The sequence below is a fragment of the Microcaecilia unicolor genome, chromosome 12, assembly GCF_901765095.1.
Source record: "Microcaecilia unicolor chromosome 12, aMicUni1.1, whole genome shotgun sequence".
NCBI lineage: Eukaryota > Metazoa > Chordata > Amphibia > Gymnophiona > Siphonopidae > Microcaecilia > Microcaecilia unicolor.
Window position 1 is genome coordinate 44,695,636 of NC_044042.1, and position 22,976 is coordinate 44,718,611.

At 41.9% G+C, this 22,976-nt stretch overlaps 1 protein-coding gene across 2 annotated transcripts in view; it reads right to left on the reverse strand.

The window, feature by feature from the left end:
• LOC115482307 (NXPE family member 1-like) overlaps positions 1-22,976 on the reverse strand; it is a 198,564-nt gene that overhangs the window by 170,162 nt on the left and 5,426 nt on the right. The window contains exons 2-4 of one of the 2 annotated variants that reach the window (XM_030222005.1): positions 13,909-14,016; positions 7,279-7,386; positions 648-755 (exon numbers count right to left, since the gene is read on the reverse strand). The exons of the other annotated variant lie outside the window; for it this stretch is intronic. Coding sequence (XP_030077865.1) covers positions 648-755; positions 7,279-7,386; positions 13,909-14,016 — 324 coding nt within the window. The remainder of the gene's footprint in view (positions 1-647; positions 756-7,278; positions 7,387-13,908; positions 14,017-22,976) is intronic. 2 annotated transcript variants of the gene reach the window in all.

The following is a 22,976-nucleotide window of genomic DNA, read 5'->3' on the forward strand; positions in this document are numbered from 1 at the left end:
GTCCAACTGGACATGATGTCACACTCTGCATGAACTAATTCAGACTCAAGTCCTGAGTGAGATCATCTGATACCTGCTTTGAGCACGAAAGCTCTAATGTATTCAGAGAAAATACATGGGACCAAACTTTATAATTCTTACAACAAAAGCTGTCTTAGAAAATAATGCAAAGTCATTTTTGCTAATGGGTAAGGAGCCCTTTTAAAAAGCTGCGGCAAAAACTGGACTTAGCACACCTTTACGCAGGTCTTTCCCATGTGCTATGACCACTTGACCACTGAGGCCTTTTTTCGTCCTTATTATTTATAAAATATGAGTTAAAAAATTTTGTAATAAACTTTTTTATAAGTGAGTGTTGATTTTCCACTGTGCTGTTGTGAGGTTTCACTAATTTTGTGTGGAGAGATTTTTGTTCTTGTTTTATTTTCCATAGTGCCATTACCATGTGACCATTAGTGCGTGGGCCTTTACTGCTACCCGTTTTGTAGGCACTAAGGGCTCACTTACTAATCATTTAGCACGTGGAAATAAGGCTGCACTAACTGATTAGTCCAAACTCCACTCCCAGACAAGCTTTAATCTCCAACAATATCTTTGAGACTTTAGAAATACTTTAAACAAGTAAAAATAAAATTGGTTGTTTCTACCTTTTCGATGATCAGGGAAAACCATAAAATCAACACAATAACGTTTATGGTCAGTAAGGCAAGAAACGATTTGTAGCTCATCCTCACTGATTTGATCTGATGGATCTCCTGAAAGAGACAAAACACACACGTATGCACAAACACATACACACCAAATAATACACTGTCAGGATTTTCTTAGCAGATTGGAGGCAAGATATGGAATCATTAAAGTAATGAGAATTATTATGTTTACACAAACATAATAGTCTACTGATAGTTCTGGTATCTAGGGGAGGTTCTGGTATGTATGGGAGGAAAATGAATTGTGTCCTTGGTTAATAAGTAAAGACGTGGGTAAACAGCAGGTGTGGAGGTTTTAAAGTATACTAAAATTGATGTATAGCATGAGTAATTTAATGGTTTGGATTCCTCAGCCTTAGGGATCCATAAAGGGGTGAATTCTATAAGCCGCGCCTAAATTTAGGTGCCGTTTATAGAATAGCGCTTAAGCGTAGGGATTAAGCATACATTTAGGTGTGTCCATTTGCAACAATGAAAATGTGGTGCGAATGCCCCGCCTAAATTTATATGCCAAACCCCCTTATTCTATAATTACACACGGAACTCAAAACCATGCCCACACTCTTCCCAGAAATACCAATGACCCTCCCATTTCTGTGTCCCCTTTTCCGGGATGTGTGTAAAATTTAGACGGTGATCATGTGTCTAAATTTATGCACAGATAGTATGTTATCACAGCGTGACCACCATTCTCATTCATAAATTAACATTGTTTATTAGACGGGGATCCTCAGATTTTTTAACCGCCTCCACCAACTAAGCTTAACGAACATAAATCCCACATTAAGAACAGGATGTTGTCTGCTCCTATAGTTTAGCACTGGCTAGATAAAAATCATCAAATAGAAGATATTAAATGGCGTATTTTAGATCACGTCCAGTTGGGTTGGGAGGGTAGGAATGCTGGACCTTTGTTGAATTACAAAGAACAAAGGTGAATTTTCCAACTCAATGCGTTGCAACCCCAGGGGTTGAATTCTGAAGTGGACTGGTGGTCGCTAGTCTGATTGATAGCTGCAAGGAATACATGGCCCTATCAGAATTTGAGTTTTACAATCAGCTGTGGTCACACCTTTCCTTAAGAAGCCTTCACTCGACCCTACTTGTCCCTCTAATTACCGACCCATCTCCCTCCTTCCCTTTCTCTCCAAATTACTTGAGCATGCTGTTCACCGCCGCTGCCTTGATTTTCTGTGCTCACATGCTATTCTTGACCCACTACAATCTGGTTTTCGCCCTCTCCATTCAACCGAAACTGCGCTTACTAAACTCTCCAATGACCTATTACTGGCTAAATCCAGAGGTCTCTATTCCATCCTCATTCTTCTTGATCTTTCCGCTGCTTTTGACACTGTCGATCACAGCATACTCCTCGATACCCTGTCCTCACTTGGATTCCAGGGCTCTGTCCTTTCCTGGTTCTCTTCCTACCTCTCCCTCCGCACCTTCAGTGTTCACTCTGGTGAATCCTCTTCTACTTCTATCCCTCTGCCTGTCGGCATACCTCAGGGTTCTGTTCTTGGTCCCCTCCTCTTTTCTATCTACACTTCTTCCATTGGTTCATTAATCTCATCCCATGGCTTTTCCTACCATCTCTATGCTGATGACTCCCAAATCTACCTTTCTACCCCTGATATCTCACCTTGCATCCAAACCAAAGTTTCAGCGTGCTTGTCTGACATTGCTGTCTGGATGTCTCAACGCCACCTGAAATTAAACATGACCAAAACCCAGCTTCTCATTTTTCCCCCCAAACCCACCTCCCCACTGTATATAATTAGGATCTGCCTCACCCATTTGCACAGCGGAAGCCATGGGCTCTCTGTACTATCCTAGAGAGAACTGCAAATCCCCTCCCCTCTAGATGCTTAATTACTCCAACCTTAAATCTGCTCATGACATGCTTACACCGTCAAGGCAGTATAGACCCTTGTAATTAGAAAGGAACCCAGTATGTAGTAGATATAATAAGATAGTTTATTACAATCTTACCAGTGGTAGTACATGCAAGTTAAGCATTCACATAATGGGGCAGCATATCATGGCATGTCCTCTCTCTCTAGCCTTCTGGAGTCTTCCTTCTCTGGTTTTCTTCTCCTCTCGTCTCCTCTAATACTCCTCAAACTGCTGCTTATATACAATTTTGGTCCTATTCATTTCAATGGACCCCAGTCTTTCTCACCAGGGCTCTTGGTTCTTATCAGTTGATCAGAATGACTTCACATGCTCCCAAACCTTCCTGTAGCCCCCCCTTTGGATGTTCTCACCCGGGGTGCAGCTGACCCAGCACTATCTCTACATAACCATAGCAACTCTTGCTTATGGCGTCTTGCAGGTGCTAGTTTCAGGACTGTTTATAGAGTAGATTGCCCCCACCCTTGCCAATTCTCAATTACCTCATTTCAGCACTTGCCACAGTGAAATGTAACTGTGTCAAAGGTGATCTCTGATTTTACAAGCTAGCTCTCTTTTGTATCAGAGATGATTCTGATTTTAAGAAGCCTAGCTCTTATTATGAGCCATTGGCCTGTATTTTACTGAGAGCAAGGGCTAGCATAACTCTTCACCACTCCCCCCATTTTCTATTTCTGTTGATGGCTCTCTCATTCTCCCTGTCTCCTCAGCTCGAAACCTTGGGGTCATCTTTGACTGTTCTCTATCCTTCTCTGATCATATCCAGCAGACCGCCAAGACCTGTCGTTTCTTTCTTTACAACATCCTTAAAATCCGCCCCTTTCTTTCCAAGCACTCTACCAAAACCCTCATCCACACCCTTGTCACCTCTCGTTTAGACTACTGCAATCTGCTTCTTGCTGGCCTCCCACTTAGTCACCTCTCCAATCGGTTCAAAACTCTGCTGCCCATCTAGTCTTCCACCAGGGTCGCTTTACTCATACTACCCCTCTCCTCAAGTCACTTCACTGGCTCCCTATCCGTTTTCGTATCCTGTTCAAACTTCTTCTACTAACCTATAAATGTACTCACTCTGCTGCTCCCCAGTATCTCTCCACACTTGTCCTTCCCTACACCCCTTCCCGTGCATTCTGCTCCATGGATAAATCCTTCTTATCTGTTCCCTTCTCCACTACTGCCAACTCCAGACTTCGCGCCTTCTGTCTCGCTGCACCCTACGCCTGGAATAAACTTCCTGAGCCCCTACGTCTTGCCCCATCCTTGGCCACCTTTAAATCTAGACTGAAAGCCCACCTCTTTAACATTGCTTTTGATTCGTAACCACTCGCCTCCACCTACCCTCCTCTCCTCCTTCCTGTACACATTAATTGATTTGATTTGCTTACTTTATTTTTTGTCTATTAGATTGTAAGCTCTTTGAGAAGGGACTGTCTTTCTTTATGTTTGTGCAGCGCTGCGTACGCCTTGTAGCGCTATAGAAATGCTAAATAGTAGTAGTAGTAGTACTATTTAAATTGTAGAGGCTGATTAAGACACCGCAGCCATTTTCTCTATATACAGGAGCGAATACAGTGATGGTAAGATCGCAGTGTGCTATGTCTTCATGAAGAAATTTGTATACTTATGTTGATATGTACAGCTAAATGGTACTATATTCTTCTCTCCAGCGTACCTCTTCCCTGAAGAAGAATATCGAAACCTGGCCATGTTGGCAGAGGTTTGAGCTGGGAGAAAAATCGCTGCTGAAAGTCGTTTAAAGCTAAGTAACATTATAAGATACAGCTTGTATACAAAAGCTTGCAATGAACTTGAAGATATTGATTGAAGAAGAATATTTAAAGCGAATTATATGAGAAGCTTTTTTGAAAAAGTAAAAGTAAAAAAAATTTTAAAAAAGGAAAAAAAAAACATGGGTTGATCGATGACGATGTGAGCAACACCATTAATACATTGGGGCACAGTTCTCGGATGGTGGAGGCGGTTCAAAAATCTGAGGATCCCCGTCTAATAAACAACGTTAATTTATGAATGAGAATGGTGGTCACGCTGTGATAACATACTATCTATGAATTTATTAGATTAGACAGTGTTTGGGATATTTCTAGAAATAAATATTAAATTTATGCACATACATTTTAATTGATTTCAATTAGTGCCAATAATTGTTTGTGCAATTTTTAGCAATTTTTAGAGAATTAAGGGGCTAGTGCATATTGGCAAGGGGGGAGGGGGGTATATACAGGGTCAGAGCATGACAGTGAATGGCTGGAGCTCTGTTATGATTCTGGTTAACTCTGCTAGTCAGACAGGGGAATGCCTGGAACTGTTCCTGATTGGCCCATCTGGGCTGAGCTGAGGTCAGTCTGATCTACTTAAGCTTACCCTTCCCAACAACCCTTGCTTTGGCGTTGCCCTTCGTTTATTGCTGAAGCCTTTCCTTGTGCTGTTTGAGCTTTTGCTCTCTGTATTGTGGAGTTTGTTGTCATGTCTTTCCGGACCTTTGTTTCTTTCCTTGGGGTTGTTTGTTTGTTCTTCCCCATGTTTACCTTACCCTTCTCCTCAGTGTTCCTGCCTCTGGCAGCTGTGTGTTCAGAGCTAGGTTAACCCTTTGTCTGCAGTATTTTGCCTGCCTCTGGCAGCTGAGTGTTTGGAGCAGTCTTTCCCTTGTGACTGTTTTAATTCTTTTTTTTGCTGTCACTACCCTCGCTATTACTGTGTGCTGCCCTTTCTGATCGGGGTGCATCCCAAGTCCGGCTCTCTATTTTTTGCTGGCTTTTCCCTCTCCTGTCTGCTGGGGGTCTCTGCTCTCTGTATCCATATTTCTCAGTCCCTTATTTTCTTTGTGTGCTGAGGCATAGCCTGTTGTGTTTCCTGTAGTTACCTCTCTTAGTTCATTTCTCCCTTGTGTCCTTAGCAAGCACTTAGTGTGTTGGTGCTCTAGTCCCCTTGGGGACCCCTCGTTTTTTCTTTCTCCCTTCCCTGTGTTTGAGTCAGTTCCATTTTAAGGCGTGAGGCCCGTATGACTGTATTCTGAGCAAGTGGGTTCCCGTTAGGCCGTGAGGCCCGCCTGAATGCCCTATCTTCCCCTTTCTGGTAGTGCAAGTTGGTCGTGTGTGTGTGTGTGTGCAGGGCTAGGTAGCTGGGGTGGCATATAGTACCTGTTTGGTCCATCCTAGGCCTTGGCCTAAAAGCTATATTAGGCCTCGGCCTAGGCTCAAGGACTCACGTCCAGTCTGATAAGCTCCCACTTACATGTGAAACTTAAAGAATAGTGTAAGATATGGGGGTACCTGCCACGCTTAGGGGCCCTTTTACTAAGCCACGTAGGCGCCTACACAGGCCCAACATGCGTCAATTTGAATTACTACCCAGCTACCGTGTAGCCTGGCAGTAATTTCATTTTTTATCTGCGTCCATTATGCATACAGGAAAATAATTTTTATTTTCCAGTGCACAGTGCTAACTGGGCGGTAAAGGGCATTCTACATATGTAGACCATTACCGCCCAGTTAACGCCTGAGACCTTACCGTTAAGTAAATGGGTGGCGGTAAGGTCTCAGACCCAAAATGGACATGCGTCAATTTTAATTTTGCGCGTGTCCATTTTCAGCCAAAATTTGAAAAAGGCATTTTTTACGGTTGCGCTGGGATAAGCAGCATAAAATGTATTGAACTTTTTGGGGATCCTGCCAGGTATTTGCGACCTGGATTGGCCACTATTGGAAACAGGACACTGGGCTTGGTGGACCTTTGGTCTGTCCCAGTGTGGCAATACTTATGTACTTATGTCCACGATTACATATAGTCACGTGGATGGGAGCTCAGTGTATTCTATAAACCATGTGGAAATTTAGGTATATTCTATAAAGCCCCGGATCCCGCGGCCTCCGTTGGTCCTCGCCCCCTACTGCGGGCCGCCAGGAAAGAGCCCGGGACGGGACAGCAACATCAAACCCCACAAGAAGCTGCTAGAAAAAAAGAGTCACAGAACACCTCACTACCATTGTGTCCAACTGGACATGATGTCACACTCTGCATGAACTAATTCAGACTCAAGTCCTGAGTGAGATCATCTGATACCTGCTTTGAGCACGAAAGCTCTAATGTATTCAGAGAAAATACATGGGACCAAACTTTATAATTCTTACAACAAAAGCTGTCTTAGAAAATAATGCAAAGTCATTTTTGCTAATGGGTAAGGAGCCCTTTTAAAAAGCTGCGGCAAAAACTGGACTTAGCACACCTTTACGCAGGTCTTTCCCATGTGCTATGACCACTTGACCACTGAGGCCTTTTTTCGTCCTTATTATTTATAAAATATGAGTTAAAAAATTTTGTAATAAACTTTTTTATAAGTGAGTGTTGATTTTCCACTGTGCTGTTGTGAGGTTTCACTAATTTTGTGTGGAGAGATTTTTGTTCTTGTTTTATTTTCCATAGTGCCATTACCATGTGACCATTAGTGCGTGGGCCTTTACTGCTACCCGTTTTGTAGGCACTAAGGGCTCACTTACTAATCATTTAGCACGTGGAAATAAGGCTGCACTAACTGATTAGTCCAAACTCCACTCCCAGACAAGCTTTAATCTCCAACAATATCTTTGAGACTTTAGAAATACTTTAAACAAGTAAAAATAAAATTGGTTGTTTCTACCTTTTCGATGATCAGGGAAAACCATAAAATCAACACAATAACGTTTATGGTCAGTAAGGCAAGAAACGATTTGTAGCTCATCCTCACTGATTTGATCTGATGGATCTCCTGAAAGAGACAAAACACACACGTATGCACAAACACATACACACCAAATAATACACTGTCAGGATTTTCTTAGCAGATTGGAGGCAAGATATGGAATCATTAAAGTAATGAGAATTATTATGTTTACACAAACATAATAGTCTACTGATAGTTCTGGTATCTAGGGGAGGTTCTGGTATGTATGGGAGGAAAATGAATTGTGTCCTTGGTTAATAAGTAAAGACGTGGGTAAACAGCAGGTGTGGAGGTTTTAAAGTATACTAAAATTGATGTATAGCATGAGTAATTTAATGGTTTGGATTCCTCAGCCTTAGGGATCCATAAAGGGGTGAATTCTATAAGCCGCGCCTAAATTTAGGTGCCGTTTATAGAATAGCGCTTAAGCGTAGGGATTAAGCATACATTTAGGTGTGTCCATTTGCAACAATGAAAATGTGGTGCGAATGCCCCGCCTAAATTTATATGCCAAACCCCCTTATTCTATAATTACACACGGAACTCAAAACCATGCCCACACTCTTCCCAGAAATACCAATGACCCTCCCATTTCTGTGTCCCCTTTTCCGGGATGTGTGTAAAATTTAGACGGTGATCATGTGTCTAAATTTATGCACAGATAGTATGTTATCACAGCGTGACCACCATTCTCATTCATAAATTAACATTGTTTATTAGACGGGGATCCTCAGATTTTTTAACCGCCTCCACCAACTAAGCTTAACGAACATAAATCCCACATTAAGAACAGGATGTTGTCTGCTCCTATAGTTTAGCACTGGCTAGATAAAAATCATCAAATAGAAGATATTAAATGGCGTATTTTAGATCACGTCCAGTTGGGTTGGGAGGGTAGGAATGCTGGACCTTTGTTGAATTACAAAGAACAAAGGTGAATTTTCCAACTCAATGCGTTGCAACCCCAGGGGTTGAATTCTGAAGTGGACTGGTGGTCGCTAGTCTGATTGATAGCTGCAAGGAATACATGGCCCTATCAGAATTTGAGTTTTACAATCAGCTGTGGTCACACCTTTCCTTAAGAAGCCTTCACTCGACCCTACTTGTCCCTCTAATTACCGACCCATCTCCCTCCTTCCCTTTCTCTCCAAATTACTTGAGCATGCTGTTCACCGCCGCTGCCTTGATTTTCTGTGCTCACATGCTATTCTTGACCCACTACAATCTGGTTTTCGCCCTCTCCATTCAACCGAAACTGCGCTTACTAAACTCTCCAATGACCTATTACTGGCTAAATCCAGAGGTCTCTATTCCATCCTCATTCTTCTTGATCTTTCCGCTGCTTTTGACACTGTCGATCACAGCATACTCCTCGATACCCTGTCCTCACTTGGATTCCAGGGCTCTGTCCTTTCCTGGTTCTCTTCCTACCTCTCCCTCCGCACCTTCAGTGTTCACTCTGGTGAATCCTCTTCTACTTCTATCCCTCTGCCTGTCGGCATACCTCAGGGTTCTGTTCTTGGTCCCCTCCTCTTTTCTATCTACACTTCTTCCATTGGTTCATTAATCTCATCCCATGGCTTTTCCTACCATCTCTATGCTGATGACTCCCAAATCTACCTTTCTACCCCTGATATCTCACCTTGCATCCAAACCAAAGTTTCAGCGTGCTTGTCTGACATTGCTGTCTGGATGTCTCAACGCCACCTGAAATTAAACATGACCAAAACCCAGCTTCTCATTTTTCCCCCCAAACCCACCTCCCCACTGTATATAATTAGGATCTGCCTCACCCATTTGCACAGCGGAAGCCATGGGCTCTCTGTACTATCCTAGAGAGAACTGCAAATCCCCTCCCCTCTAGATGCTTAATTACTCCAACCTTAAATCTGCTCATGACATGCTTACACCGTCAAGGCAGTATAGACCCTTGTAATTAGAAAGGAACCCAGTATGTAGTAGATATAATAAGATAGTTTATTACAATCTTACCAGTGGTAGTACATGCAAGTTAAGCATTCACATAATGGGGCAGCATATCATGGCATGTCCTCTCTCTCTAGCCTTCTGGAGTCTTCCTTCTCTGGTTTTCTTCTCCTCTCGTCTCCTCTAATACTCCTCAAACTGCTGCTTATATACAATTTTGGTCCTATTCATTTCAATGGACCCCAGTCTTTCTCACCAGGGCTCTTGGTTCTTATCAGTTGATCAGAATGACTTCACATGCTCCCAAACCTTCCTGTAGCCCCCCCTTTGGATGTTCTCACCCGGGGTGCAGCTGACCCAGCACTATCTCTACATAACCATAGCAACTCTTGCTTATGGCGTCTTGCAGGTGCTAGTTTCAGGACTGTTTATAGAGTAGATTGCCCCCACCCTTGCCAATTCTCAATTACCTCATTTCAGCACTTGCCACAGTGAAATGTAACTGTGTCAAAGGTGATCTCTGATTTTACAAGCTAGCTCTCTTTTGTATCAGAGATGATTCTGATTTTAAGAAGCCTAGCTCTTATTATGAGCCATTGGCCTGTATTTTACTGAGAGCAAGGGCTAGCATAACTCTTCACCACTCCCCCCATTTTCTATTTCTGTTGATGGCTCTCTCATTCTCCCTGTCTCCTCAGCTCGAAACCTTGGGGTCATCTTTGACTGTTCTCTATCCTTCTCTGATCATATCCAGCAGACCGCCAAGACCTGTCGTTTCTTTCTTTACAACATCCTTAAAATCCGCCCCTTTCTTTCCAAGCACTCTACCAAAACCCTCATCCACACCCTTGTCACCTCTCGTTTAGACTACTGCAATCTGCTTCTTGCTGGCCTCCCACTTAGTCACCTCTCCAATCGGTTCAAAACTCTGCTGCCCATCTAGTCTTCCACCAGGGTCGCTTTACTCATACTACCCCTCTCCTCAAGTCACTTCACTGGCTCCCTATCCGTTTTCGTATCCTGTTCAAACTTCTTCTACTAACCTATAAATGTACTCACTCTGCTGCTCCCCAGTATCTCTCCACACTTGTCCTTCCCTACACCCCTTCCCGTGCATTCTGCTCCATGGATAAATCCTTCTTATCTGTTCCCTTCTCCACTACTGCCAACTCCAGACTTCGCGCCTTCTGTCTCGCTGCACCCTACGCCTGGAATAAACTTCCTGAGCCCCTACGTCTTGCCCCATCCTTGGCCACCTTTAAATCTAGACTGAAAGCCCACCTCTTTAACATTGCTTTTGATTCGTAACCACTCGCCTCCACCTACCCTCCTCTCCTCCTTCCTGTACACATTAATTGATTTGATTTGCTTACTTTATTTTTTGTCTATTAGATTGTAAGCTCTTTGAGAAGGGACTGTCTTTCTTTATGTTTGTGCAGCGCTGCGTACGCCTTGTAGCGCTATAGAAATGCTAAATAGTAGTAGTAGTAGTACTATTTAAATTGTAGAGGCTGATTAAGACACCGCAGCCATTTTCTCTATATACAGGAGCGAATACAGTGATGGTAAGATCGCAGTGTGCTATGTCTTCATGAAGAAATTTGTATACTTATGTTGATATGTACAGCTAAATGGTACTATATTCTTCTCTCCAGCGTACCTCTTCCCTGAAGAAGAATATCGAAACCTGGCCATGTTGGCAGAGGTTTGAGCTGGGAGAAAAATCGCTGCTGAAAGTCGTTTAAAGCTAAGTAACATTATAAGATACAGCTTGTATACAAAAGCTTGCAATGAACTTGAAGATATTGATTGAAGAAGAATATTTAAAGCGAATTATATGAGAAGCTTTTTTGAAAAAGTAAAAGTAAAAAAAATTTTAAAAAAGGAAAAAAAAAACATGGGTTGATCGATGACGATGTGAGCAACACCATTAATACATTGGGGCACAGTTCTCGGATGGTGGAGGCGGTTCAAAAATCTGAGGATCCCCGTCTAATAAACAACGTTAATTTATGAATGAGAATGGTGGTCACGCTGTGATAACATACTATCTATGAATTTATTAGATTAGACAGTGTTTGGGATATTTCTAGAAATAAATATTAAATTTATGCACATACATTTTAATTGATTTCAATTAGTGCCAATAATTGTTTGTGCAATTTTTAGCAATTTTTAGAGAATTAAGGGGCTAGTGCATATTGGCAAGGGGGGGGGGGGTATATACAGGGTCAGAGCATGACAGTGAATGGCTGGAGCTCTGTTATGATTCTGGTTAACTCTGCTAGTCAGACAGGGGAATGCCTGGAACTGTTCCTGATTGGCCCATCTGGGCTGAGCTGAGGTCAGTCTGATCTACTTAAGCTTACCCTTCCCAACAACCCTTGCTTTGGCGTTGCCCTTCGTTTATTGCTGAAGCCTTTCCTTGTGCTGTTTGAGCTTTTGCTCTCTGTATTGTGGAGTTTGTTGTCATGTCTTTCCGGACCTTTGTTTCTTTCCTTGGGGTTGTTTGTTTGTTCTTCCCCATGTTTACCTTACCCTTCTCCTCAGTGTTCCTGCCTCTGGCAGCTGTGTGTTCAGAGCTAGGTTAACCCTTTGTCTGCAGTATTTTGCCTGCCTCTGGCAGCTGAGTGTTTGGAGCAGTCTTTCCCTTGTGACTGTTTTAATTCTTTTTTTTGCTGTCACTACCCTCGCTATTACTGTGTGCTGCCCTTTCTGATCGGGGTGCATCCCAAGTCCGGCTCTCTATTTTTTGCTGGCTTTTCCCTCTCCTGTCTGCTGGGGGTCTCTGCTCTCTGTATCCATATTTCTCAGTCCCTTATTTTCTTTGTGTGCTGAGGCATAGCCTGTTGTGTTTCCTGTAGTTACCTCTCTTAGTTCATTTCTCCCTTGTGTCCTTAGCAAGCACTTAGTGTATTGGTGCTCTAGTCCCCTTGGGGACCCCTCGTTTTTTCTTTCTCCCTTCCCTGTGTTTGAGTCAGTTCCATTTTAAGGCGTGAGGCCCGTATGACTGTATTCTGAGCAAGTGGGTTCCCGTTAGGCCGTGAGGCCCGCCTGAATGCCCTATCTTCCCCTTTCTGGTAGTGCAAGTTGGTCGTGTGTGTGTGTGTGTGCAGGGCTAGGTAGCTGGGGTGGCATATAGTACCTGTTTGGTCCATCCTAGGCCTTGGCCTAAAAGCTATATTAGGCCTCGGCCTAGGCTCAAGGACTCACGTCCAGTCTGATAAGCTCCCACTTACATGTGAAACTTAAAGAATAGTGTAAGATATGGGGGTACCTGCCACGCTTAGGGGCCCTTTTACTAAGCCACGTAGGCGCCTACACAGGCCCAACATGCGTCAATTTGAATTACTACCCAGCTACCGTGTAGCCTGGCAGTAATTTCATTTTTTATCTGCGTCCATTATGCATACAGGAAAATAATTTTTATTTTCCAGTGCACAGTGCTAACTGGGCGGTAAAGGGCATTCTACATATGTAGACCATTACCGCCCAGTTAACGCCTGAGACCTTACCGTTAAGTAAATGGGTGGCGGTAAGGTCTCAGACCCAAAATGGACATGCGTCAATTTTAATTTTGCGCGTGTCCATTTTCAGCCAAAATTTGAAAAAGGCATTTTTTACGGTTGCGCTGGGATAAGCAGCATAAAATGTATTGAACTTTTTGGGGATCCTGCCAGGTATTTGCGACCTGGATTGGCCACTATTGGAAACAGGACACTGGGCTTGGTGGACCTTTGGTCTGTCCCAGTGTGGCAATACTTATGTACTTATGTCCACGATTACATATAGTCACGTGGATGGGAGCTCAGTGTATTCTATAAACCATGTGGAAATTTAGGTATATTCTATAAAGCCCCGGATCCCGCGGCCTCCGTTGGTCCTCGCCCCCTACTGCGGGCCGCCAGGAAAGAGCCCGGGACGGGACAGCAACATCAAACCCCACAAGAAGCTGCTAGAAAAAAAGAGTCACAGAACACCTCACTACCATTGTGTCCAACTGGACATGATGTCACACTCTGCATGAACTAATTCAGACTCAAGTCCTGAGTGAGATCATCTGATACCTGCTTTGAGCACGAAAGCTCTAATGTATTCAGAGAAAATACATGGGACCAAACTTTATAATTCTTACAACAAAAGCTGTCTTAGAAAATAATGCAAAGTCATTTTTGCTAATGGGTAAGGAGCCCTTTTAAAAAGCTGCGGCAAAAACTGGACTTAGCACACCTTTACGCAGGTCTTTCCCATGTGCTATGACCACTTGACCACTGAGGCCTTTTTTCGTCCTTATTATTTATAAAATATGAGTTAAAAAATTTTGTAATAAACTTTTTTATAAGTGAGTGTTGATTTTCCACTGTGCTGTTGTGAGGTTTCACTAATTTTGTGTGGAGAGATTTTTGTTCTTGTTTTATTTTCCATAGTGCCATTACCATGTGACCATTAGTGCGTGGGCCTTTACTGCTACCCGTTTTGTAGGCACTAAGGGCTCACTTACTAATCATTTAGCACGTGGAAATAAGGCTGCACTAACTGATTAGTCCAAACTCCACTCCCAGACAAGCTTTAATCTCCAACAATATCTTTGAGACTTTAGAAATACTTTAAACAAGTAAAAATAAAATTGGTTGTTTCTACCTTTTCGATGATCAGGGAAAACCATAAAATCAACACAATAACGTTTATGGTCAGTAAGGCAAGAAACGATTTGTAGCTCATCCTCACTGATTTGATCTGATGGATCTCCTGAAAGAGACAAAACACACACGTATGCACAAACACATACACACCAAATAATACACTGTCAGGATTTTCTTAGCAGATTGGAGGCAAGATATGGAATCATTAAAGTAATGAGAATTATTATGTTTACACAAACATAATAGTCTACTGATAGTTCTGGTATCTAGGGGAGGTTCTGGTATGTATGGGAGGAAAATGAATTGTGTCCTTGGTTAATAAGTAAAGACGTGGGTAAACAGCAGGTGTGGAGGTTTTAAAGTATACTAAAATTGATGTATAGCATGAGTAATTTAATGGTTTGGATTCCTCAGCCTTAGGGATCCATAAAGGGGTGAATTCTATAAGCCGCGCCTAAATTTAGGTGCCGTTTATAGAATAGCGCTTAAGCGTAGGGATTAAGCATACATTTAGGTGTGTCCATTTGCAACAATGAAAATGTGGTGCGAATGCCCCGCCTAAATTTATATGCCAAACCCCCTTATTCTATAATTACACACGGAACTCAAAACCATGCCCACACTCTTCCCAGAAATACCAATGACCCTCCCATTTCTGTGTCCCCTTTTCCGGGATGTGTGTAAAATTTAGACGGTGATCATGTGTCTAAATTTATGCACAGATAGTATGTTATCACAGCGTGACCACCATTCTCATTCATAAATTAACATTGTTTATTAGACGGGGATCCTCAGATTTTTTAACCGCCTCCACCAACTAAGCTTAACGAACATAAATCCCACATTAAGAACAGGATGTTGTCTGCTCCTATAGTTTAGCACTGGCTAGATAAAAATCATCAAATAGAAGATATTAAATGGCGTATTTTAGATCACGTCCAGTTGGGTTGGGAGGGTAGGAATGCTGGACCTTTGTTGAATTACAAAGAACAAAGGTGAATTTTCCAACTCAATGCGTTGCAACCCCAGGGGTTGAATTCTGAAGTGGACTGGTGGTCGCTAGTCTGATTGATAGCTGCAAGGAATACATGGCCCTATCAGAATTTGAGTTTTACAATCAGCTGTGGTCACACCTTTCCTTAAGAAGCCTTCACTCGACCCTACTTGTCCCTCTAATTACCGACCCATCTCCCTCCTTCCCTTTCTCTCCAAATTACTTGAGCATGCTGTTCACCGCCGCTGCCTTGATTTTCTGTGCTCACATGCTATTCTTGACCCACTACAATCTGGTTTTCGCCCTCTCCATTCAACCGAAACTGCGCTTACTAAACTCTCCAATGACCTATTACTGGCTAAATCCAGAGGTCTCTATTCCATCCTCATTCTTCTTGATCTTTCCGCTGCTTTTGACACTGTCGATCACAGCATACTCCTCGATACCCTGTCCTCACTTGGATTCCAGGGCTCTGTCCTTTCCTGGTTCTCTTCCTACCTCTCCCTCCGCACCTTCAGTGTTCACTCTGGTGAATCCTCTTCTACTTCTATCCCTCTGCCTGTCGGCATACCTCAGGGTTCTGTTCTTGGTCCCCTCCTCTTTTCTATCTACACTTCTTCCATTGGTTCATTAATCTCATCCCATGGCTTTTCCTACCATCTCTATGCTGATGACTCCCAAATCTACCTTTCTACCCCTGATATCTCACCTTGCATCCAAACCAAAGTTTCAGCGTGCTTGTCTGACATTGCTGTCTGGATGTCTCAACGCCACCTGAAATTAAACATGACCAAAACCGAGCTTCTCATTTTTCCCCCCAAACCCACCTCCCCACTGTATATAATTAGGATCTGCCTCACCCATTTGCACAGCGGAAGCCATGGGCTCTCTGTACTATCCTAGAGAGAACTGCAAATCCCCTCCCCTCTAGATGCTTAATTACTCCAACCTTAAATCTGCTCATGACATGCTTACACCGTCAAGGCAGTATAGACCCTTGTAATTAGAAAGGAACCCAGTATGTAGTAGATATAATAAGATAGTTTATTACAATCTTACCAATGGTAGTACATGCAAGTTAAGCATTCACATAATGGGGCAGCATATCATGGCATGTCCTCTCTCTCTAGCCTTCTGGAGTCTTCCTTCTCTGGTTTTCTTCTCCTCTCGTCTCCTCTAATACTCCTCAAACTGCTGCTTATATACAATTTTGGTCCTATTCATTTCAATGGACCCCAGTCTTTCTCACCAGGGCTCTTGGTTCTTATCAGTTGATCAGAATGACTTCACATGCTCCCAAACCTTCCTGTAGCCCCCCCTTTGGATGTTCTTGTTGGATTATTTGTAGTAAATAATTAGCAGATTTTAGTACACACAGCTTCAGCTTTAGAAATGTTAATTTCTTTCTTCATCTCTCTCTCATTCACCCCTGAATAATTCACTGCTGAGTCACTTTAAAGTTGAAGTAACAAAACATCTGTTTACTCACAGTTTGTAGTTAGATTATAATCAGACAGGCTTATATATACATATTACTATACATTTGTCTTATCAGCTCCTTCCATGTGCTTAGATGGTAATGGATGCTCACACCACCATAGATCCTCTCAGGTTAGGAGAGATCATGAGCTCCATGTGCTCCATGTGCTGCATGTGCTGCATCTATCTCCCACAGGAAGTTGCATAGCTGTGTGACCTCTCTAAGTAATTCACATCAGAGGTCACAGAGTAATCACAGAGAAATAATAGGTGACAGGCAATGCATGTAAAATACAATTACATTCCAACAAACCCCTTCTCATGCATAACTGTCATGCAATTATTTATTCATACAAAGTCCAAGCTTTATACGCAGATTCACAAAATGTTCTCTGGGTAACGGTTTGGTCATGATGTCAGCTGTCATCTCACTGGTGTGACAATAGTGTAGACTGATGACCCCTTCTTTCGCCAACTCTCGCACGTTGTGGTATTTCGTTGCGATGTGCTTGGTGCGTGACTGAACCTTGTCATTCTGTGACAGTCGGATGCAGCTCTGATTATCTTCCATTATCTGGATTGGTCTCTTTTCAGCTATTCCAAAATCCAGCATAAGTTTTTCAATCCACATCAGTTCTCTGCACGCTTCCGATACGGCCACATATTCAGCTTCTGTAGAAGACAAACTCACAATACTTTGTTTATGACTGGCCCATGAAATTTGTACATTTCCATACATAAACACATATCCACTTGTGGATTTATAATCAGAATGATCCCCTGCCCAATCTGAATCACAGTAACATATTAGTTTTGGATTACTATTGGCTGAAATCTTTAATTTACAATCAATGGTACCCTTTAAATACCTTACCATCCTTTTAACTGCAGTCCAATCTGATTTGGTAGGTGAGCTGACCCTTCTGCTCAAAATTCCTACTGCATTTGCTATATCAGCCCTGTATGTGGTAGTTAGATATAAAAGCTTACCTATGGCTGATCTATATTGGATGTTATCTGGTAAAGGTTCTCTTACTGTTTCATCCTTCAGAAAATCAGTGATCATGGGAGTGCTTACAACTTGGGCATCTTGCATACCTAAACTTTCAATAAGCTCATTTATTTTCTGCTTCTGGCTTAGAAGATAAGAACCATCATTTTGTTTCTCAATTTCTATACCAAGATAGTATGACACATTACCAAGTTCTTTTATCTCAACATTGAGGTTTAAACACTTTACAATGTCCTTGTACTCTTGCTCACTTTTGCTTGCAATGAGCAGATCATCAACAAAAGCTAAAATGTATGCATATTGTCCATTTGTGCACCTAGTGTACAAACATTTATCTGCTTCACCTTGCTTAAATCCTAAATTTGTCAATATTTCATGCAATTTATCATCCCAACATTCTGCACTTTGCTTTAATCCATAAAGACCTTTGTTTAATTTACACACTAGCTGTCTTTGTTTTGTATTTATGAAACCTGTTGGCTGTTCCATGTACAAGTCTTCAGTTATATCTCCGTGAAGAAACGCTGTTTTCACATCAATGTGGTTGACTTGCATGCCTTTTGAGACTGCAATGCTCAGAAGTGTTCTTATTGTCGTGTGTTTCACTACAGGTGCAAACACTTCATCAAAATCTTCTCCATATTTTTGAAGATATCCCTTTGCCACTAATCTGGCTTTATACCTTTCCACTTTTCCTTGTGCATTCCTTTTTAACTTGAATACCAATTTGCATCCTATAGCTTTCTTGCCAGGAGGTAATTTTGTAAGAATCCAAGTATTATTTTTATCCAATGCATCAATTTCTTCTTGTGCAGCTTTATGCCATTCAGCAGCTTCTTCTGCTGGCATTTTCTCAATCTCATCCCATGTTAAGGGCTCTTGAGCTTCTGCTGACTTTGTTAGGTAAGACAGTCTTGGGGGTGGAACACCTTTGTTTTCCCTGGATGAGCGTCTGACAACAGGTTGGTCTGACCTTTCCGCATCCTCTAAATCTGAGAGTCCTTCTCCAATTGATTCCCCTTCTCCAACTGTACTGTCTTCTTCAATGATCCTTTCTGTGTCTGCTTCCTCTGCCTGTTCCTCGTTAGATACAGGTGAGTTGCTTTCAGACATCTGCCTTGGTATGGCATTTATATACACTGGCATGTCTATTATGGTTCTAGTTTCATATTCTGGATGATAAGGCTCATCTGGGATAATCCAGCCTTTATCAACCCTTTTGTTTTCATCAAAATATGTAACATGTCTTATGCCAACAATGCCAGTTTTCAGATTCAAAATTCTATATCCTTTGTGTCCTGGAGTATAGCCAACTAAAATGCCCCTTTCTGTTGTGGAATCCAGCTTATGCCTTCTTTGCTTTGGTACATGAGCATATGCTGTACTTCCAAATGTTCTTATGTGTGTCAGGTTTGGCTTCCTACCATGCCATGTCTCATGTGGTGTGCGCTCAGCGCCTTTAGTTGGCATTCTGTTTTGTAGGTACACTGCTGTGAGAATGGCTTCCCCCCATAGTCTTTTAGGGAGATTGCTATCTGACAGCATACATCTGGTCATTTCCACAATTGACCTAAATTTTCTCTCTGCAACAGAATTTTGCTCTGGTGTATAAGCTACTGTTGTGATATGTTGAATGCCTTCTTGTTCTAGAAATGTGCGCATGCTTTGTGAAGTGAACTCACCACCATTGTCGGTCTGAAGAACCTTTGGTTTTCTTTCAAATTTATTGCTCACCATGGCTACGTATTTCTTCAGCATGTCTGTGACTTGACTTTTTTCTTTCAGCAAATAGGCCACACAATATCTAGAGAAATCATCCAAGAATATTAGCACAAATCTGTTATTTCCCAATGATGGGATATTAAACGGTCCACATAAGTCACTGTGTATTAAGTCCAGTACTTTATTACTCCTATTTCCTGTGTATGCAGGAAATGAGGGTCTCACACCTTTTTGAGTAACACAGTCTATGCATTTCTCCATTTTACCAGCATCTGCACTTATCTGAATGCCGGTGGCCAGTTGCTTACTGTAAAGATCCTGGATCACCTTAGAATCACGATGTCCCAGGCGGCGGTGCCAGATTTCCAGACTACATTTACCATCATTCTTCCTTACTTGCGCCAGATGTGAGGCTTCACCTGAAATGCTCAGTTTATAAACATCATTATGCATAAAAGCTTCAGCATACACTTCATCATTTTTAGAGATTGTGCACTTACTGTTTTCAAAATGAATCACAAATCCCTTCTTATCTAATGTAGATACACTAAGCATATTGCAAACTGCTTGGGGAATATACAAGACATCACTTACAGGAATTTCTTTAACTTCATTAGACACTTTGCATTTTAAGAATCCAATACCTTTTGCTTGGATCTTAGCAGTCCCTGCGTTTGCAGTTTTAAGAATACCTTCCTCTGGACACATTTCCTGAAAGAAATTCTTACAATTGGTTAAATGGCATGTGCTCCCTGAATCCAAAATCCAAGTACTTTCATTTGAATTATTATTTACCATAGTCAAAGATTTTTCTGCCATTAGAAAGCCCTTGTGTTTATCTTTGTCCTTCATACATTTCCTGGTTTGAAAATTCTTTAGTTCCATTGGCTTAGGTGAGCTAGAGGGAGTGTTTTGTGTTTCCTTACACCATTTAGATACATGTCCCTCCTTTCCACATGAGTAGCAAATCAGCTTGCCCTTGGGTGGAGTTTTCCCATAGCTCCGCCTTCCTCTGTTCTTTGCCAAGAAATTTGTTTCATTTCTCTCTGACTTGCTTTGAGAACACATCTCCTCAGAATCATTTATTATGCATTCCTGCCTTAGTTTTGATGTTGTCTGTTCAAAAGATTGCCCTTCAATGGCCTCATTTACAGACCTAAAAACATCAAACTTCTTTGATAGTGAGGTAAAAAGAAATGCTCTTTTCAATGCATCACACATGGGAATTCCAGAAAGTTCTAGCTTTTGAAATGAAGACATAAGATGCATAATGTGATCATTACATTTACTTTTATCCCTTAATTTGGTTTCATTCAACTCTGCCAACCAAATTGGTTGCTGCTTTGCATATGTAGTTGCATACATAGTTCTCAGTTTATATAAAATGTCCTTTGGTGTATCTTTTCCCTCCACTAATATGGCTTGTTTCTCTGAGAGAGCTTCCAAAAGCATGCACTTCACATAATAGTTTGCATTGTCCCATTCAGCCATATTTTCATCTGTTCTGTCTTGGTCTAAGCATATATTTAATCTTTTTGCTCGAAGGAGACATATGAATCTTAGTTCCCACTGCTGATAATTAAACTCAGTTAATCTAGGCACCTTGAGAGAATAGAAAAATGGTGAATTTCTTCCCTCAGCCATTTTCTTAGCCTTCTGTCTGCTGTGTGGGGGGAGAGAGAGACAGACTGAATCTTTCCTTTAAAACTTAAGAGAAAAATGTGGCCTTTTTTTCTGCCTGGTAATATTTCTCTTCTTTTTCAATTCCTGAGCCCTGGGCCCATAACCCTTTTGTTGGATTATTTGTAGTAAATAATTAGCAGATTTTAGTACACACAGCTTCAGCTTTAGAAATGTTAATTTCTTTCTTCATCTCTCTCTCATTCACCCCTGAATAATTCACTGCTGAGTCACTTTAAAGTTGAAGTAACAAAACATCTGTTTACTCACAGTTTGTAGTTAGATTATAATCAGACAGGCTTATATATACATATTACTATACATTTGTCTTATCAGCTCCTTCCATGTGCTTAGATGGTAATGGATGCTCACACCACCATAGATCCTCTCAGGTTAGGAGAGATCATGAGCTCCATGTGCTCCATGTGCTGCATGTGCTGCATCTATCTCCCACAGGAAGTTGCATAGCTGTGTGACCTCTCTAAGTAATTCACATCAGAGGTCACAGAGTAATCACAGAGAAATAATAGGTGACAGGCAATGCATGTAAAATACAATTACATTCCAACAGTTCTCACCCGGGGTGCAGCTGACCCAGCACTATCTCTACATAACCATAGCAACTCTTGCTTATGGCGTCTTGCAGGTGCTAGTTTCAGGACTGTTTATAGAGTAGATTGCCCCCACCCTTGCCAATTCTCAATTACCTCATTTCAGCACTTGCCACAGTGAAATGTAACTGTGTCAAAGGTGATCTCTGATTTTACAAGCTAGCTCTCTTTTGTATCAGAGATGATTCTGATTTTAAGAAGCCTAGCTCTTATTATGAGCCATTGGCCTGTATTTTACTGAGAGCAAGGGCTAGCATAACTCTTCACCACTCCCCCCATTTTCTATTTCTGTTGATGGCTCTCTCATTCTCCCTGTCTCCTCAGCTCGAAACCTTGGGGTCATCTTTGACTGTTCTCTATCCTTCTCTGATCATATCCAGCAGACCGCCAAGACCTGTCGTTTCTTTCTTTACAACATCCTTAAAATCCGCCCCTTTCTTTCCAAGCACTCTACCAAAACCCTCATCCACACCCTTGTCACCTCTCGTTTAGACTACTGCAATCTGCTTCTTGCTGGCCTCCCACTTAGTCACCTCTCCAATCGGTTCAAAACTCTGCTGCCCATCTAGTCTTCCACCAGGGTCGCTTTACTCATACTACCCCTCTCCTCAAGTCACTTCACTGGCTCCCTATCCGTTTTCGTATCCTGTTCAAACTTCTTCTACTAACCTATAAATGTACTCACTCTGCTGCTCCCCAGTATCTCTCCACACTTGTCCTTCCCTACACCCCTTCCCGTGCATTCTGCTCCATGGATAAATCCTTCTTATCTGTTCCCTTCTCCACTACTGCCAACTCCAGACTTCGCGCCTTCTGTCTCGCTGCACCCTACGCCTGGAATAAACTTCCTGAGCCCCTACGTCTTGCCCCATCCTTGGCCACCTTTAAATCTAGACTGAAAGCCCACCTCTTTAACATTGCTTTTGATTCGTAACCACTCGCCTCCACCTACCCTCCTCTCCTCCTTCCTGTACACATTAATTGATTTGATTTGCTTACTTTATTTTTTGTCTATTAGATTGTAAGCTCTTTGAGAAGGGACTGTCTTTCTTTATGTTTGTGCAGCGCTGCGTACGCCTTGTAGCGCTATAGAAATGCTAAATAGTAGTAGTAGTAGTACTATTTAAATTGTAGAGGCTGATTAAGACACCGCAGCCATTTTCTCTATATACAGGAGCGAATACAGTGATGGTAAGATCGCAGTGTGCTATGTCTTCATGAAGAAATTTGTATACTTATGTTGATATGTACAGCTAAATGGTACTATATTCTTCTCTCCAGCGTACCTCTTCCCTGAAGAAGAATATCGAAACCTGGCCATGTTGGCAGAGGTTTGAGCTGGGAGAAAAATCGCTGCTGAAAGTCGTTTAAAGCTAAGTAACATTATAAGATACAGCTTGTATACAAAAGCTTGCAATGAACTTGAAGATATTGATTGAAGAAGAATATTTAAAGCGAATTATATGAGAAGCTTTTTTGAAAAAGTAAAAGTAAAAAAAATTTTAAAAAAGGAAAAAAAAAACATGGGTTGATCGATGACGATGTGAGCAACACCATTAATACATTGG